This window comes from Vombatus ursinus, unplaced genomic scaffold (genome assembly GCF_900497805.2).
Source record: "Vombatus ursinus unplaced genomic scaffold, bare-nosed wombat genome assembly UNPS02009573.1, whole genome shotgun sequence".
NCBI classification, from domain to species: Eukaryota; Metazoa; Chordata; class Mammalia; order Diprotodontia; family Vombatidae; genus Vombatus; species Vombatus ursinus.
The window spans coordinates 26,568,403-26,587,140 of record NW_020949351.1 but is presented as its reverse complement, the minus strand read 5'-3'; the positions used below and the strand labels follow the sequence as shown (position 1 = coordinate 26,587,140).

The window sequence follows — 18,738 nt, the reverse complement described above, 5'->3', positions numbered from 1 at the left end:
AAGCCCTATGCTCTGCCTCTTTTCAACCAGTTTCCTGGTTTGTCCACCAGAGGTTCTGACCTCTGCTGGCCTTTCTTCTTCTCTTTGAAAGATTCCCAATCAGGAGTTGGTTTCATCCCCTGCTGTGGCCATGACAAGCCTCATGATGGAGATTATACTGGTCTCAAGTCTCCCGCCCAATCTCCCTTGCCCTGATGCTACAGGTGCTTAGTTGGCCTTGTCCCCTTCTGTGGATCCGAGTGCTTTTATTTTATTTTTTTTGGGGGGGGGAGGGAGTAGGGTGTTAAATAGAAAACTTATTTATTTTTAGTGTTTTTTTTTTAATTTTGAATTCTAAATCCTCTCCCTCTAGCCCCTCCTCCACCCATTGAGAAGGCAAGCAATATGATATCAACTATGCACGCGAAATCATTCAAAACATATTTCATATTAGCCATGTTGCAACAAAAAAAGCAAGAAAAATAAAGTTAAAAAAATACTTAAATTTGCACTGAACAGGTCATCATTACCTCTCTGGATGTAAATAGAATTTTTTATCATGAGTCCTTTGGAATTGTCTTGGACCATTGTATTGATCAGAGTAGTTAAGTCTTTTATTACAATATCACTGTTACTGTTTACATTGTTCTCTTGGTTCTGCTCATGTCACTCTGTGTCATTTCATATAGGTCTTCCCAGGTTTTTTCTGAAAGTATTCCACTCATCATTTCTTACAGCACAATGGTATTCCATCACAATCAGATGCCACAACTTGCTCAGACATTCCTCAATTGCTGCCCACCCCCTCAATTTCCAATTCTTTGCCACTATAAAAAAGAGCTGCTATCAATAATTTTGTACAGATTTGTCCTTTTCATTTGATCTCTTTGGGATATAGGCCTATTAGTGGTATTGCTGGGTCAAAGAGTATGCATAGTTTTTATCTAGTCCTTTGGGGATAGTTCCAGATTGCTTTCCAGAATAGTTGAATCAGTTCAGAACTCCACCAACAGTTCATTAGTGTCTCAATTTTTCCACATCTCCTCCAGCATTTGTCATTTTCCTTTTCTGTCATGTTAGCCAATCCCATTGGTGTGAGGTGGTACCTCAGAGTTTTTTAATTTGCATTTCTCTAGTCAGTAGTGATTTAGAGCATTTTTTGGTATGACAATTGATACTTTTGATTTCTTCTTCTGAAAACTGCCTGTTAATATACTTGGACCAACCATTTATTAATTGGGAAGTGGCTTTTTTTTGGGGGGTAAATTTTACTGAGTTCCCTATATGTTTGAGAAATGAGGCCACTATCAGAGAAACTTGCTGTAAATTTTTTCCTCAGTTGCCTGCTTTCCTTCTAATTTTGGCTGCATTGGTTTTGTTTGGGCAAAATCTTTTTAACTTAATAAAATCAAAATTATTCATTTTACTTCTTTTGATCCTGTCTCTTGTTTGGTCACAAACTCTTTTCTTATGCAAAGAACTAACAGGGAAACTATTCTGTGCTCCCGTAATTTGCTTATATCACCCTTTATGTCTAAATCACATACCCATTTTGACCATATCTGATCTAAGTGTTTTGTGAAGTGCATTGCCAGACCCCATATCTCTGCTCCCTCTGGGGGATGGCTCTGTTTCCCATTTCTGTTCTGATATACCGAGACTGGGATCAGACTTCTAATTGTTGGAGCTCATAACCACTTCTCTGATCACAAGTTTTGGCTGGCTTCAGGTCCATTTGGGTGAGTTGACACTGACTTCTCTAGTGATCCTTATTCCCAATTCTGGAGCCTTCCTTGTGGGACCTTTCTACCGGTCTCCTCAAACTTCTGGAATCTTTTTTATGACGATCAAGCCACCATACCACTTCCCAGCCATCTCCAAACCAGGCTACTACACACATATCATCTGTCCCTGTCCTCTGCCTTCAAACTCTCAATCCCCTGTATGTGTTGTAATAGTATTCTACTATTAGAATTTTATCTCCTTTGGACACCACGGTTACCTTGCTTTTGTATTTGTATCCCTAAGGCTTAATATAGTACTTGCCATGTTTTGTTGTTATTCAGTCATTTGAATTATATCCAACTCTTTGTGATCCCATTTGGGGTTTTCTTAGCAAAGGCACTGGAGTGGTTTGCCATTTCCTTCTCCAGCTCATTTTATAGATGAGAAAACTGAGGCAATCAGGGTCAAGTGACTTGCCCAGACTCACAAACCTAGTGTCTGAGGCTGAATTTGAACTCAGGTCTTCTTCTCTCCAGGACTGGCATTCTATCCACTGCATCACCTACAGTCCCTGTTGCCACATAGTAAGCATTTAATGCTTTTTCTTTCATTCATGTCATTGCTTATTTGCCAAATTCAATGATTTTTTTCTCTGTCCTCCTGAGCCTTGATCTCTTGGCAGCCTAAGACACTGCTGACCATCCTGTCTTCTCTAACTTCTTAGAATACTACTTTCTCCTGGTTCTTTTCCTTCCCACCTGACTGTTCCTTCTCAGTTTGCTGGCTCATTACCCATATACATTGTCTCTCAATTGTGGATGTGTCCTGACTCTCTTTCCTGTGTTTGTGCTTGGCTAAGGATTATAAGTGGCAGAGCTAAGAGGAAATGCTTTCTAAGAATGTAAGATGGCCTCTGGAAAAATAAGGAGGCAGGAATGCAATGCTAATTTTGGGGAACAGGAAATAGGTCAGTGTGTTTGGAATGCAGAATATGTGAAAAAGAGGAATGCTTACTAAGTCTCGAAAGTTAGACTGGAGTGAAATGTTTCAAAAATGCCAAGCTCAGGAGTTTGTGTATTATCCTACAATATATATCCTACTGCAGATTCTGAAACAGAAGAGCAACATACTTAGAATATTTTGGTAGCGGTGCATAATTGTTGTTATAGCCCACCCACAGTCTCTGAAGAGAGACTGGCTTAACAGTTCACACAGTGAAAAAAAAATGATGAGGAATATACATTTCCAAGATTATGATGTGGCTGAATGGACGTGTGAATCAGTTTCATTCACTAGTACACGTACCTAATTGAAAATGGACAATGACTTGGCCCCAAAGTTGAAAGAGATAAGGGTGGCTAGATAATATTTAAGAAAATGCAGTGTGCTCAACAAGTACAAACTATTCCCTCCTACCAAAGTCCATTTTTTCAACACTCACATTCTTCCAGTAAGATGCTACATGTCTATCAATCATGGAACACCGCAGTCTCAGAATAATCACAATGGCAAATGGCTCCCAAAGCAATAGAAAGTTGCATGGTAGATGTAAATAAGTCACTTTACATCAACTAGGACTTATGCATAATAAATAACAATGATGAAATCAAAGACATATATAACCCCAAAAGAAGGTAGGCTGGTCATATAGTAAGAGTAGTGGATAAAAGACAGCTATCCTTCATGTTCCACTGGTATCATCAACAAAATATTAAAAGACCTAGAGGAAAGTCTGCAGCATGATGGGTTGATCTTCTATGGAGGATTTATGAAACGACAAGGGTAAGCACTGCACAGCTTAAGACAAAGAACCTACACTGGTACAATGGTATCTGAGGCCCAGGTTTTGTCTCTGTCACTCAAGCAAAGTCAAAATCTTTTTAGTCGTAATCTCTCTTTCTTCATCTATAAAATGAGGGATAATACTATATGCCTCCAGGGTTTCCACCTCATAACCTTATAAACCAATGAGACTACATTTCACTATCTTTCCTTTTTTAATTAGATTTTTTTAAAAAATTTTTTCCAATTACATGTAAAGACAAATTTTAACATTCATTTTTTTAAACTTAACATGTCCAGAACAGAACTCATTATTCTTTTCCCCCTAAATCCTCCCTGCCTCCTACCTTCTCTATTACTGCAGAGGGCAACATCATCATCCCAGTCCCTCAGACTTGTAACGTAGGAGTCATCCAGAATTCCTCACATCTTGCATCCTCCCTCCCATATCCAAATCTGTTGCCAAAGCCTGAATGTTTCACCTTTCTAACACCTCCCAAATATGTCCCCTTCTCTCATCTGACATTGCCACCACTAGTATAGGCTCTCATCATGTTATATCTGAATTACTGCAACAATCTGGTGGGCCTGCCTGCCTCAAGTCTCTCCCTACCCCAATTCATCCTCCATTCAGCCACTAAAATGGTTTTCCTAAAGTGCAGGTCCTATTTACTTACTCCTTTACTAAATAAACTCCAGTGGCTTCCAGCAGCAAATACGAAATGCTCTGGCATCCAAAGCCCTGCACACCCATTTCCCTCCTTCCTTTCCAGTCTTCTTATTACACCTTATTCCTCAACATATACTTTGATTCAGTGACAGTGGCCTTTCTGGCTGTTCTAGGAACAAGGCAGTCTGGGCACTTTCTCTGCCTGTCCTCTATGCCTGCAATGCACTCCCTCCTCCTCTCTGATTACTGATCTCCCCCCGGCTTCCTTTAAATCTCAACTAAAATTCCACCCTCTACAGGAAGCCTTCCCCAATACCGCTTAATTCTGGTGTCTTCTCTCTGCTAATTATTTCCTATTTAGGCTGTATATAATTTGCTTCATATATATATTTGTTTGCATGTTGTGTCATTCTAATGATCGTAAGACTCCTTGAGGACAGAAACTGTTTTATTTCTGTCTTTGTATCCTCTGCATCTACACAGTGTTGATTGAAATCAATGTGTAACATCCTCTAAAACATTCAGTTAACCCTGTATTAAACACAATTGTAGACATAACCTAATCTCACAGTTATGAATTATAAACTATTAGAAGGCAAATGTTAAGAGTCCTCTGACATATATAGTATTCTTACTTTCTATAATACTTATTATAATGGACTCAATTATTTGGCTAACGGCCAGTAAAGGTACATTTAATGTCTCACCTCTGGAACAGGTGAATTTGTCATCTTCAAGCATTTCTTTTTTTTTCACAGGCAAATACAAACCTGTGTGTGCACACACATTTCAATGGTAGGAAGTAGTACGGTCATTAATTTAAAAAACATCCCATTCTTCTCAGGCCTCAGTGAAAGAATGTGGTATGCAACAGAATGCCCTCTTGTTTCAAACAAGTTTTTTCAAATGACAGATGAATGGCAATGATAACATAATTTTATCTAAAATAAAAGACAATCTAGAATGCCCATTTCTTATTCCATTAGATAGGCTTTAGGATTTGGGTCTATCTTACTTTAGTAACTTCCTGTTTCCTAAACATCAACGACTGGTCCACTTGATTAAATTACTGAGCTGAAATCAATCTCCTTTTAACATCCATTTACCCACTGATCCCACTAAGTCTAATCTAAACAAAATCTAATCACTCAACTATATAACAACCCTCCAAGTTAAATCCCCAAATATACCTCATGTAAGCCATACCATGTCCTGACATTCTACAAATGTCAAGAGTTATGGCTTCAGGTCTCCATGCTATCTTATTTGCCTTTGTTTATATGTACCCAAGTTTGTCAATATTCTTTATAAAAATGGGGCCCTGGGTATTAGAATAGGCAAAAAAGAAACAAAGCTATCATTTTTTGCAGATGATATTATGATATACTAGAGAATCAAGTATCTCTAGTATATCCATATATACACATACATATATATATATATATACACACACACACTAGCAAATCAAGTAAAAAACTACTTGAAATAATAAAGAACTTTAGCAAAGTTGCAGGTTATAAAATAAACCCACATAAATCATTGGCATTTCCATATATTACCAACAAAGCCCAACAGCAAGAGATAAAGAAATTCCACTTAAAGTTACTGTAGACATTGTAAAATATTTAGAAGTTTACCTACTGAAACAAACCCAGGAACTATGTGAACACAACTACAAAACACTTCACACAACTAAAGTATGATCTATAAAATTGGAAAAACATCAGTTGCTCATGGGTAGGCCGAGCTAATATAAGAAAAATGACAATTCTACCTAAGCTAATAACTTATTCAGTGCCCTACCAACCAACTACCAAAAAATTATTTTATACAGCTAGAAAAAATATTAACAAGATTCATTTGGAAAAACAAAAGTTCCATAATATTAAGGGAACTGATGAAAAGAAATGCTAGGGAAGGTGACCTAGCCGTTCTAGATCTTAAGTTGTATTGTAAAGCAGCAATCATCAAAATGACTTGGTACTGACTAAGAAATAGAGTGGATCAGTGGAATAGATTAGGTATGCAAGACATAGTAGTCAATGACTATAGTAATTTACTATTTGATAAACCCAAAGACCCCAGTTTCTGGGACAAGAACTCATTATTTGACAAAAATTGCTGAGAAAACTGGAAAAGAGTATGCCAGAAACTAGGCATAGACCAAAATCTTACACCAAATCCCAAAAATAAAATCAATATGGGTGCATGATTTAGATACAAAGGCTGATACTATAAGCAAAGTGGGAGAGCAAGGAATAGTTCGCTGTCAGATTTATGGAGAATAGAAGAATTTATGACCAAACAGGCGACAGAGATTATGAAATGCAAAATGGATAATTTTGATTATATTAAATTGAAAAGTTTTTGCACAAACAAAACCAATGTAACCAGGATTAGAAGGGAAGCAGAAAATTGGGAAAGAATTTTTACAACCAGTGTCTCTGATAATGGCCTCATTTCTACAATATATAGAGAACTGAGTCAAATTTATAAGAATACAAGTCATTCTCCAATTGCTAAATGGTCAAAGGACATGAACAGGCAGTTTTCAGATGAAGAAATTAAAGTCATTAAAAAAGTCATCAAAAAAGCAGTCTTATGAAAAAATGCTCTAAATCACTATTGATTAAAGAAATGCAAATCAAAACAATCTGAGGTACCACATCACACCTATCAGATTGGCCAACATGACAAAACAGGACAATGATAAATGGTGGAGAAGATGTCAGAAAATTGGAACACTAATGCATTATTGGTAGAGTTGTGGAGTTGTGAACTGATCCAACCATTCTGGAGAGCAATTTGTAACTATGCTCAGAGGGCTATAAAAATGTGCAGCCCAGCAATACCACTTCTAGGGCTGTAACCCTCATAAAAATGGGAAAAGGACCCACATGTACAAAAATATTTATAGCAGCTCTTTCTGTGGTGGCAAAGAACTGGAAATTGAGGGGATGCCCATCAACTGGGGAATGGCTGAACAAGTTGTGGTATATGAATGTAAAATGAAGAGCAGGCAGACTTCAGAAAAACCTGGAAAAGTCTTATATGAACTGACACTGAATGAAATGAGCACAACCAGGAGAATGTTGCACACAGTAAGAGCCATGTCGTGAGATGACTAACTTTGATAGACTTAGCCCTTCTCAGCAATGCAAGGATCTCCAAAAGTCTCATGCTGGAAAATGCTATCCACATCCAGAGAAAGAACTATGGAGTTTGAATGCAGATCAAAGCATGCTATTTGCTCTTTTTCCCCTCTTCTATTTTGTTTTGTTTTCTCTTTCTTGTGGTTCCTCCTATTGGTTCTAATTCTTTCTTACAACATAACTAATGTGAAAATGTTTAATAGGAATGAATATGTAGAACGTATATCAGATTGCACACCATCTTGGGGACAGGGAAGAAAAATTTAAAATTCAAAAGTGTATGGAAGTGATTGTTGAAAATAAATTAATTTATTTTTATTATAATTATATTTATATAATTATATATTTATTATATAATACAATATTATATATAATAAATATATAACATTATAATTAATTTAATAAATGTTAAAAATAAATTAATAAAAAAAAAATTTTAAAGTGGGGCCCTGAACTGAACATGATACTCCAGACGTAGTATGACTATGAGTGGGCTTTGCTGGTCACTGTTTGCTGATACAGGTTGTAAAATCTGCCTCACAATTCAAGGTGCCATTCAAGTAGGAATTTCTGCCCAAAAAAGTAAGGGTTAGTGATGAACCAACCCCTAGGTGCAACTGAATTTATTTTTTACTTATTAATATGGAAATTGCAGCATGACTCATCTTCTGGGAAAAGTTCTACTTGCTTAATAAATTTCTTTGATATCTATCACAACCATATTTAGCCTCTTAGCTTGCCTCTGACAAGTTCAAACATTTTAATATCCTTTGTGACTTTTCTTAAGAAGCCTTACAAAATAGGCTTTGATGTCTCTTTTCTAAGGTACAATAGCTTCTTCAAAGTTGTTCTTGAGACAGTTGAGATAAACTTCACTGGGCAAGCTGCCCGCCCTCTGGTAAGAGCTGTTTCTTACGGATGCCGAGTATGTGCCAAAAATTGAACTGTTCCCTAGACTTACCATGAGTTCAGAAAAACTGTTCACAAACTCAGCCAAGTGTATGCTGACTAATAAGCATCATCTAAATTTTAGTAAAGGATAACAGAATATAAACTAGAGAGCAAAGATTGTTTCATTTTTGCATTTGCATTGCATTTTTGTACTGTATTCCCCAAAACATATTAGGCACTTAATAAATACTTGCTGATTATGTGTATGAGTAGTAATTAAGTAATAATTAAACAAGAAAGGACACAACAGCAAATATGGCAATCCTCAAAATCATCTGTTACCAGTATTATTTTGTAAATTTGAGTAGAAGTAAAATATTTATATACTATAAACTATGTTGATAAACTAAGTTAGAAGTGAGGCATTTTCCTCTAGAAACAAGAATAAGCAAACTGAAAACTACCATATTAGAAAGTTTCTGTTGTCCCTTCCCTGAAACATAACAAAATGGCCCCTTCCCAAATAGGCCAGTGACTATATAATTGTGAACCTATCATGACTATGTGTTTTCTGTATATAAAGTACCTATAGGAAATAGCTCATATTCAAAAGCCTATTGAAACATACAGCCATTATAAGCTAGCTATTTACTGATGTGTAAATTGTAATCACGCACATATTGTTCCATGACATTATAAAACACAAAAAGTAATAAAGGAAAATTATTCAAAGAAAATATTTTTCTTGATTTCTGAATTATTATTTTCTTTGATCATCATAAAAGCCTTCCCCAGATATCTAAGTAAGATGTTGGAGTACATTTTATCTAATCCTATTTAATAAACTCCAATGGTTCCCTATTTCCTCTAAGATAAAATAAAAGCTCCTCCATTTGGCTTTTTAAATACTTCATAATCTGACCTGAAGTAACCTTTCCAACCTCACTATATATTAGTCTCCTTACATCCTATGGTCTAGTCAAACTGGGCTCCTCTCTGTTCATGTCACTCTATGTTCTATGTCCATGCCCTTGCACTGTCATCTCCCTTGCATGGAATGGACTCCTCTCTCTGCGTCTCTGTCTCTTTCCCACTACCCAGAATGCTCTCACACCACTTTCTACATGAAGCTCTTCCTGATGCCAACTGTTAATGCCCTTCCTCCTTAATGACTTTCTATTTATTTACATGGGTACATGTTGCTTCCAAGAGAATGTACACTAGAGAGAAGGACTGTTTCATTTTTGTATCTATTGTATTTTTTTATTGTATCCTCAAACATACAGTATGTACTGAATAAATATGTTGAATATGTATATCAACAGTAATTAAACAAGGAGGTATAATAGTAAATATGGTAATCCTGAAAGTAGCTTGATACTAATATCATTTTATACATTTTAGTATAAATAAGACTAAAGTAATAATATGTAGTTTCTGACAGGGTTGAAAATAAACAAAAATATTATTTTTCATTAGCATGGTCCATTATTCTCAATCTAAATCTTACGTAATTTTTTTTTCCCTCCAAAGTACAAAGAACTAAATTAATTTACCTGGTTAAATTAAGTTTCTGAAAGATGTTCAAGAATTAAGAAATCAATGACAACTTTCACCTTAATCAGAATCACCTGAAAACCTTAAATTGGTGTTGTAAATCTATATATGGTTACCACATAGAACCAAAGAATGACAGAACCGTAACAGCCCTTACATTAGAGATTCCCAATTTGGTGACTGGGAAATTACTGAAAGAGGAACACAAATCCCTCAATAAACAAAACTTGTCTACTGGAAAATAAGTGTCTTCTAAATATATGTATTACAATTTTTTCAAAACTATGCAGGTGTTACTCCAATTAATAAAATCTAAATTCATTTAAAAGCATTCCTGAATTCAGACTAAAAAAATTACCTTATTGTGATGAGGATACCATTGCTAATAACTTTCTAGTTTAACTTGACTAAATTGTGGTAAAAATCTTAAAATCTTAATATTAGTTATTAAGTTTCAGATTTTTTTTCCTCCAAGAAAGAAAACCACTATATTTAGTATGTATTTAAAAACGTACTGAAGATTCCACTGCCATTAGACCCACAATGCAACATTTAAAAAAAAGTCTAAAATTATTTAACTGTCTAATAAAGCAGCATAAAAGTATAAACTCTCCACATAACACAAGATAAAAAGTGAATTACAAAAGCTAAAATGGTATTAAAATACATTAGGAAAGATTGTTATCACCATATTACAAACATATTTTTAACAGCACTATTACTGGGTTTTTAGCCTAGGTCCACTTGTTTTGCATATGCATAATGCAGTAAAAATAGCACATAATGGGAAATAATACCTGCATCACAAAGTGCATACAAGATATCTTCTGCCGATATCACTGAGTAGTTTCATGGATCTAATTTAATTTAAAATATTTCATGATGCCAGGAGTTCTAATATAAAGGAACATGTAAACATAAAACTAACAACATAAATACAGTAGTATTTCAATTTTGCTTCTGCTATGCAATTACCAAAATCTATAGAAATAAAACTCAGCTAGAAGAGAGAATGCACAGACACAAAAGCGGTTATCAATTATTACTGCCATCAAAAACAGCCAGCACTTCTGTTTTATATTCCTAAAACCATGTCTTTAGATTCCTGGCATTTGGTCATGGCTCACCTCTTTATCCATACTTTCTAAATCCTCTTTACAAAGTGTGTATAGCGGCATTGTCTCAGACATACTTGGCTGTCGTTTTCTTCTGGATGGACCAGGCTGCTCGTCTTCATCTTGATTGGCTGGCATTTCTTCATCAAACATCTGCTGTTGATGTGGTTGAACAACTCTGAAAAAATTTCACAGGTCCCACATGAGGAAAAATTGTTTGAAGTGCATCATTTCAGCAATGAATCAGATTCGTGACTCTTGGGAGTTCACAAATAGAGAAATACCAACACAGTGAAATAATTCAGTGTAGTAAAAAATCCATAAGATTTCAAAACACTTTCTCCTTTGGTTGCTTTCCCTTCATTATTTATTTGTAATTCTGCTTACAAAAAGGATTCAAGAAACCCCGTTAAAACAGATTCTACCTTAAAAAAAAAGAAGACACAACAACAACAAAAAAACCTTATAAAAGCTAGGACCTATGTTTAGATTCTATCTCTGCCATTTGTCACTTATGTGACTTTGGGAAAATCACTTAACCTCTCCGGGCTTCAGTTTCCTCTGTAAAATAAGAGAACTATACTAGATTACCTCAGAGGTTCCTTCCAGCTCTAAGACCATGACTCTTAATCATAACAACAAAAGCTCCCCCCCCCCCAGAAAAAGCAAAAACAAAACAAAACAAAAACTACAGAATCAATGGCCCAACAATAGTTTTTGATGTTTGCTTTTAAAGTTCAAGTAGAACGGTGATATTTGCCTTACAGTGTTTTTTCCCCTCATCATCATAAATAGCATGAGTTTAAGGAAGAAGAAACTAGTCAACTTAGTTTAAAAATAATAAATATGTTAGGAGATCTACTTTTAAAATAAAAAACCCCAAATACTTAGCAGCACCCACTGCTAGGCAATAGTGTCCAGGAAGGACATCTCTGTTTTTAACTTAGTGGTCTATTTGGTCCCTGAGTATTCTATTCACAAAGGGATGTTTAGCCCATCAAGATGCCACCTGGTGAGTATGGCAAAATATCGAGTAAGAAGATTCACTCTTATTTCCAAGATCAATAATGGCTATTTACAAAGAAAAAAAAAAAGATCACTCTGAAGTCCAAAGAGCTCCTAAGGAGGACAGTAAACAAAATTATTTAAGTTGATGCAGAAAAATCAGCACAGATATGATCTACTTAGTTGCTTTTCAGTTGTATCTGACTCTTTGTGACCCTACTTGGAGTTTTCTTGGCAAAGAACCTGGAGTAATTTGCCATTTCCTTCTCCAGCTCATTTTACAGATGAAATTGAGGCAAACAGGGCTAAGTGACTTGCCCAGGGTCACACAGCTAGTAAGAGTCTGAGGTCAGCTATGAACTCAGGAAGATGAGTTCCTGACTTCAGTCCTGGCATTCTATCCATTTCACCACCTACCTCCCTGATCTACTTTTCAAACAATTGATGGAATACTAGTCACAATAGCAGGGGCTAGTAAAGAATGTAATTGTCTTAGCTAGCAGAATTTCTCTAACACTAGCTTAAGTACCAGCAGCCAAATTGGTTTATGATGTACTGTATTTACATCTACCCAGAATCCTGGGATAAGAAGTTGGCCTCCAGCTCTATTTAACCTAGTCTGTGGAAAGTAAACAGTTTAGGGATATTGCTCAGTTGATAGTCTTCCTGACAAGGGGATAATTTCCCACCTAGAGCAGCCTGAATGTTTGGATGAAAATAATTAAAGGATTGTGAATAGTAGTGAATTGCTAAAGAAATAAGAATTCTGAAAATGGAAGTAGCAATAGTTGATCAATCAATAAACGTTTGTTAAGCACCTACTACATGCAAGATACTGTACTGAGCACTGATAATTTACCCTGAGAACCTACAGATTTTTTAAAGATCTCTCTGCTTCCTCTGCTGTTATTTCTCCCCTGCTCACTGACACTGTTCTTTTTTCTTTCTATATTTTCTTCCCTTCTCTTCTGTTTTCCCCCTTATCTAAGAAACTTATTTTTAAATTTAACATTAATTTTAAGGCTCCTATAAACTTCAAAAGATGATCTAAGACAATCAATATTTCTCTTTAACAATAAACTGATTTTTAGTTCTACATAAGCTCTTGTGTCCTCCAACCAGTCAGTGACTCTTAATAGAATAAACAAGATTCTTCACTCTTCTGCCATTAACGTGGAATTTTGTTTAAAAGGAGTCCAATTACTGGGGTTTCTTCCATTTAGTATGAATAAACACAGATTAAGTACTTTATAAAGGCTTGCCTCCACTTTGGGTTTTCACAATACTATCCTCTCTTGATTCTCCTCTCACCTGAGTGTGTAAGAAATTTTACCTCTTTCTACATCTCCAACTTCATGTAATTTATAGGATTCCTGAAGAAAATAGCTATCATCCCTGTTTCTCTATTACCTCTGTGTGTGTGTGTGTGTGTGTGTGTGTGTATGTGTGTAGGGGATTGGGGCGTGGGGGTGCTGTTAGGAACTTGGAAGCAATATTGATGCCATCTGGGCTGCAAGGATGGGAACATTATTTTTCTAGGTTATTTACATGCAATCATCCTGTAGACAGCTTGTGCATCTCTCTTCCGCTGTCTTAGATAAAAGGGAAATGTATGGAAAGATGATCTTTTCCTAGAATCAGTAATAAGTAGAATTTACATTTAAAATGTAAGTTCTGAACATAGAGCTGTCATTAAAAATACTTTCTTCAATAAAATTTAAGAACTGAAATTCTTGACTAATGAAAATAGGAGCCAGAAAAGTGATAGTGATTTTTTTTTTTAAATTAATGGGGTCAAGTTCTAGGGCTTTGGAAATCTCACACATAAATGAATCATATTCTGCAAAAGCTTTCAACTACCACATGACATAGGTTTTGTGTTCTTCTATACATTGTCTTATTTGAGCCCCAAGGCAACCCTATGAAGAAGGTAGCACAGGTATTAATTAAGTCCTGTCTTACAGATGAGAAAACTGAAGCACAGAGAGGTGAAGAGACTAGCTCTAGGTTACAGAGCTGCTAAGTTCCAGAGAGAAACAGCTTTGAGAACAAGTCTAGTATTTAGTTGCCATGAGAAGTCAAATGAAAAAACTGTTGAGGAGGCAAAACTCTAGAGCCAAATGTTACACAGGCCACCACCATAACCATATAAAAATGCAATTGGGAAATAACAAAAATACAAAAACTCTATAGATAACATTAAATTTTAAAACTAAGTCAATATGTGCCTGCAGGGAGGGATTCTTATGTATGGATTAGGGTCCCTCCGTTCATTGGAGTTTGACACAGACTGCTCTAGAGTAACAGTTAAAGGAATGAAAAACAAAACAAAACAAAACAAAAAACAAAAAACAGTTACTAAGCACTTATATGTGCCAAGCACTGTGATGAGCACTGGATACAAATAGAAAAAGTAAGACTGTTTACAAAAATCTCATACTCTAATTGGAGGAGACAGCACATAAGGTTAGATGGAAAAGTCTGGGAAATTCTAGGACTTCAGTGATGGGGCAGATGGCAAGACCAAGAAATCCTTGTTACATAAGTAGATCAGGAGAGAGAGCGAGAGTGTGTGAAAGAGACACACAGAAAGCACTACAGCATACAGAGGCAGGGCAGATGGTAAGGACTAGAGGGTCTTAGAAGGCAGTGCCAGGGTAGATGGTAAGACCTAGGAGTCAGTCTTTTGTTTCACAGAAAGGAATGGAGCTGTCACTTCCAAACCTTATAAGCAGTCAAGAAATCCTGGGGAAAGTATAGGGTGCCCCTTTGCTCCGATGGCAGCGAGAAGTGAGGGATATCATTTAGTTGCCTGGCCAACCTGGATGAGATCTAGAGTGGCCCAGGGCCAAAGGAAGAGGTTAAAATGCAAGGAAAATTACATAAATAAATTGGGGGGAGGTATGGGGGAGAAACTTATGTGGCATGGAAAACAATCTTGAAATATAGTGCTATACAGTTGTTTACAGCACTTTTGCAACTCCTGATTCTCACAACCCTCTGGGTTAGGCAATTCTATTTGGATGATGTAGAAATAATGGTTCAATGTACTGATTTGTTTTGATTGACTTTACTTATCTGTTACAGTAGAGGGTTCATGAGAAGGAGAAGAAAAGGGAGGAGGGGAAGATTGAAAAAAGAAACAGAACAAAATAAAACTTCGGAGGGAAATAAATAGCAATTTTGTTTCATCGCAAAACTGAATACGTAAAAAAACTATATAACAGAAGTTCATGGTTTCACATACAATGGTTTTTTTTTTTGTTCTTTGTATACTGGAATATTTATGTTTGTTGATAATTAAGTTTATAATTTAAAAAAAAGAAAAAAAAAAGAAATTATGTCTCAGAGAAGCTAAGGTCTTTGCCAAAGATCTTTAGCCAACAAGCAGAGGGACCAGAACTAAAAGCTGAGTTTTCATCCTCCTGTACTGTTTTTCCTGTTACCTCGTGAAAAATTAAGCCATAATTAACTGTGATCGCTAAAGAGTTACATGCTAACATTTTACAAATTATCAACACACTTTTCAGGAATCTCTAAAGTCAGTCTACTCTTATTTTCTAATGATTAAGTGACATTAGGGATACAACTGACTAGACCTGTTTCATCCAATTTTCTATTCAAAAGGTATGCTACCATTCATACTCAAAATACTCATATATTTAAATGATTCAGAGATGCTCTTTTATATTATGCTGGAAGATTGTCACATTTTCTATATTGTAAGTAGTTTCTTGAAAGCCACTCTCCATAATGGTACAATACGCACTAATAATATGTAATATTATAATATACATTAACATGGAATAACATTCTATACATTTTGCTGCTTTAGAATTTTTTTAAACTGGCAATTCCTATACTCTAAATGAGGTTTGTTTCTATTTGTTAACTGCTTTCTAGAATACAGAAAATTACATGTGAATGTATTTAAACCTGGAAAACTTTTAGCCTCGAGAGAAACTACACCATGGAATTTGGTCAAGATAGTAGCTGCCTAATTGGAATACTCCTAAGTGTTCTACACTATCTTGTACTAATTATTTTTGTACTACATTTCCACTTGTAATCAACAAATCACTGTATAACAAGCACATATGAAAACTGAATTAGAGAAACATGATAATACACTAAAACCTTAATCATTAGGGAAAGGCCTTTCTGAAATATTATTAAAGTTGAAATTACAGAATTAAAGAAGAGTAGTTTTTATTGTTTTCCATACACACATTGCTAGACTAAGTATACAGAATATAACTTCTACTTTAATGAAGAGTTGAGACTCATCTCATACAAAGTACTAACTAGTCTGAACAATACAGGTCTGTTCTCATACTGCAATCAAAACATAAACTGCTTGAAAATAAAGTAGTTTGTACTCTTGAGAAGGAAAGCATTTCCCTTAAAATTTTGTTGAGTTTGTACATCCTTTTTTTTTCCATCAAGAGTATAAAAGTAAACTTCAGTCTCGAGTCAGTTATCACAAATTCCAAACCACCATGAATAAAGAAAAACTTCACGTAACATTAAGACTCTTGACACTTGATTAAATCCGTCACTACTATGTAGTCTACAAATATACTAAGCCTAGAAAACATTTAGCCTTGAGAGGAGCTACATCATGAAATTTGGTCAGGATCTTTGCTTGAAAAGAAATTGTAACCTTTCAATTATCAATTTAGAAAGTAATTTTTCTAAGAAACAATCATTTTTGCTTTCTGAGAATGAAGCACCTATTTTTATTATTATTTTTAACAAAAGCTTAGAAACATAATATTTTATGTTCACTTACATGTGGTCAGATACAAAAGAGTAATACAAATTTAAAACCATAGAATCTCAAAGCACCCTTCAGGAAATCCAAGGAACACTTAATATTTTATTAAACATGATCTGAAAAAGCAAAAAACATCAATTCCCACCTGTTAAAAATTGTCTCCTCCCTTCCTGAATGGAAAACATGATTACTAGTGAAAGGAAGTTCTGCATATAAGGTAAAAATAATTACTTTAACTGCTACATGTCATGAGTAACTAGTAGATTAATACCTAATACATAGAACAGCAAACTCGTGAAAAAGAAAATAAACATCTTTCATTCCTTTAAAAAGCATTTACACTACGGATTAGAGAAATGCAAATTAAAATGACTCTGTGGTACCACACCTCACACTTATTAGATTGGCTAATATGACAAAAAAGAAAATGGCAAATGCTGGTGGGACTGTGGGAAAATTTGGACACTAACGTACTGTTGGTATATTGTGTACTAGTCCAACTATTCTGGAGAACAATTTGGAACTACACCCAAAGGGCTATAAAACTATGCATACCCTTTGACCCAGCAATGCCACCATTAGGTCTGTATCTCAAAGAAATCAAAGAAAAAGAAAAAGGATGTATTTGTACAAAAATATTGATAGCAACTGTTTATATGGTGACAGAATTGGAAATTGAAGGGCTATCAACTGGCGGATAGCTGAACACATTGTACATGATTGTGATGGAATACTATCATGCTATAAGAAATGACAAGTAGGATGGTTTCAGAGAAACCTGGGAAGACTTATGTGAACTGATGCAAAGTGAAGTGAGCCAACCAGAATATTATACACAGTAACATCAATATTGTAAGGATGATCAACTGTGAAAGACTTAGCTAACACGATCAAGACAATGATCCAAGACAATTTCAAAGGACCCATTATGAAAACTGCTATCCATCTCCAGAGAGGGAACTGGTGAACTCTGAATGCAGATTGAAGCATACTTTTTTTACTTTATTTTTATTGTTTTATTTTGTTTGTTTGTCTTACAACATGGCTGATATGGAAATGTTTGCTATGACTACGCATGCATAATAGAAAGCAAAGTGTTTGCCTTAATGGAGGGGTGAGGGGGGCAGGAGTGGTGATGGGGAGAGATGGGGGGAAGGAGAGAATTTGAAACTCAAAATTGTTTAAAATGATTGTTAAAATTTTTTACATGTAATTGGGAAATATTTAATGAAATAAATAAAAATAATTTTCAAAAATAAAGTGCATTCAGCATCACCAATTGTATCAATTCATATAAAACCACATTGGACAAGGTGAGAGCAAGATGAAATATGATGAAGTAACAGTTTTATTACATTAGTTTTAATCCTCTTCACTAGAAGTAATTTTTCACTAGAAGTAATAATGTTACAATGATAAAGAATTACAGAGCAGTTCCATCATTAGAAGGAAAAATAAATGGAAACTAGTCAAACAACAGAGATTATAAACAAGTAATCTGGACATTACAAATAAAATTAGTTTTCTTCAAATTCCTTCTAAATTCTTCTCTACATTTAAATTTTCTGTCCAATATAATTTTCCAGCAGGTAGAATTCTTTTGCAATTTGACATAGGATAAATTAGAAACCCTAAAGTCTTTGGATTATCATAAAGAAAAACTGTGTATACATACAGAGACATTCATAACAATCATAAGCAAGAACCAAGTGTATTATTGTTCAAATGTAGTTTTAGTTATTAAAATGGTCTTATCATTATAACCTGAGTGCATAAACATCATTATGTAAGATAAAAGCAAAGGACAAGAAGGAACAGATGGAGTTGTGATATATAATGGTAGACAGAATTCTCACATTGATATGATCATCATCCATCAGGAAAGAGCAAATACAAAGAAAATATTTTGTGTCTCATACATTGAGAGTGAAATCAGGTTGATTCAAAGACTCTATAAAAACACAACTACCACATTATATCATAAAAGTCTGTAGTCTGAAAGAGGAGATTTTTTTTTAATGTTGTAGAGGTGAACTTTAAATTAACTGGAAACTTAGACCATGCCATCTCTGTACTTTGTTTTGC

The 18,738-nt window shown here is 35.1% G+C and overlaps 1 protein-coding gene across 1 annotated transcript in view; it reads right to left on the bottom strand.

Annotated features, from left to right (window-relative positions):
• The window catches only part of CTDP1 (CTD phosphatase subunit 1), a 160,218-nt gene that overhangs the window by 66,844 nt on the left and 74,636 nt on the right, over positions 1 to 18,738 (bottom strand). Inside the window, exon 11 of the mRNA XM_027852376.1 lies at positions 10,884 to 11,049. Within this exon, the coding sequence (XP_027708177.1) occupies positions 10,884 to 11,049 (166 nt within the window). The remainder of the gene's footprint in view (positions 1 to 10,883; positions 11,050 to 18,738) is intronic.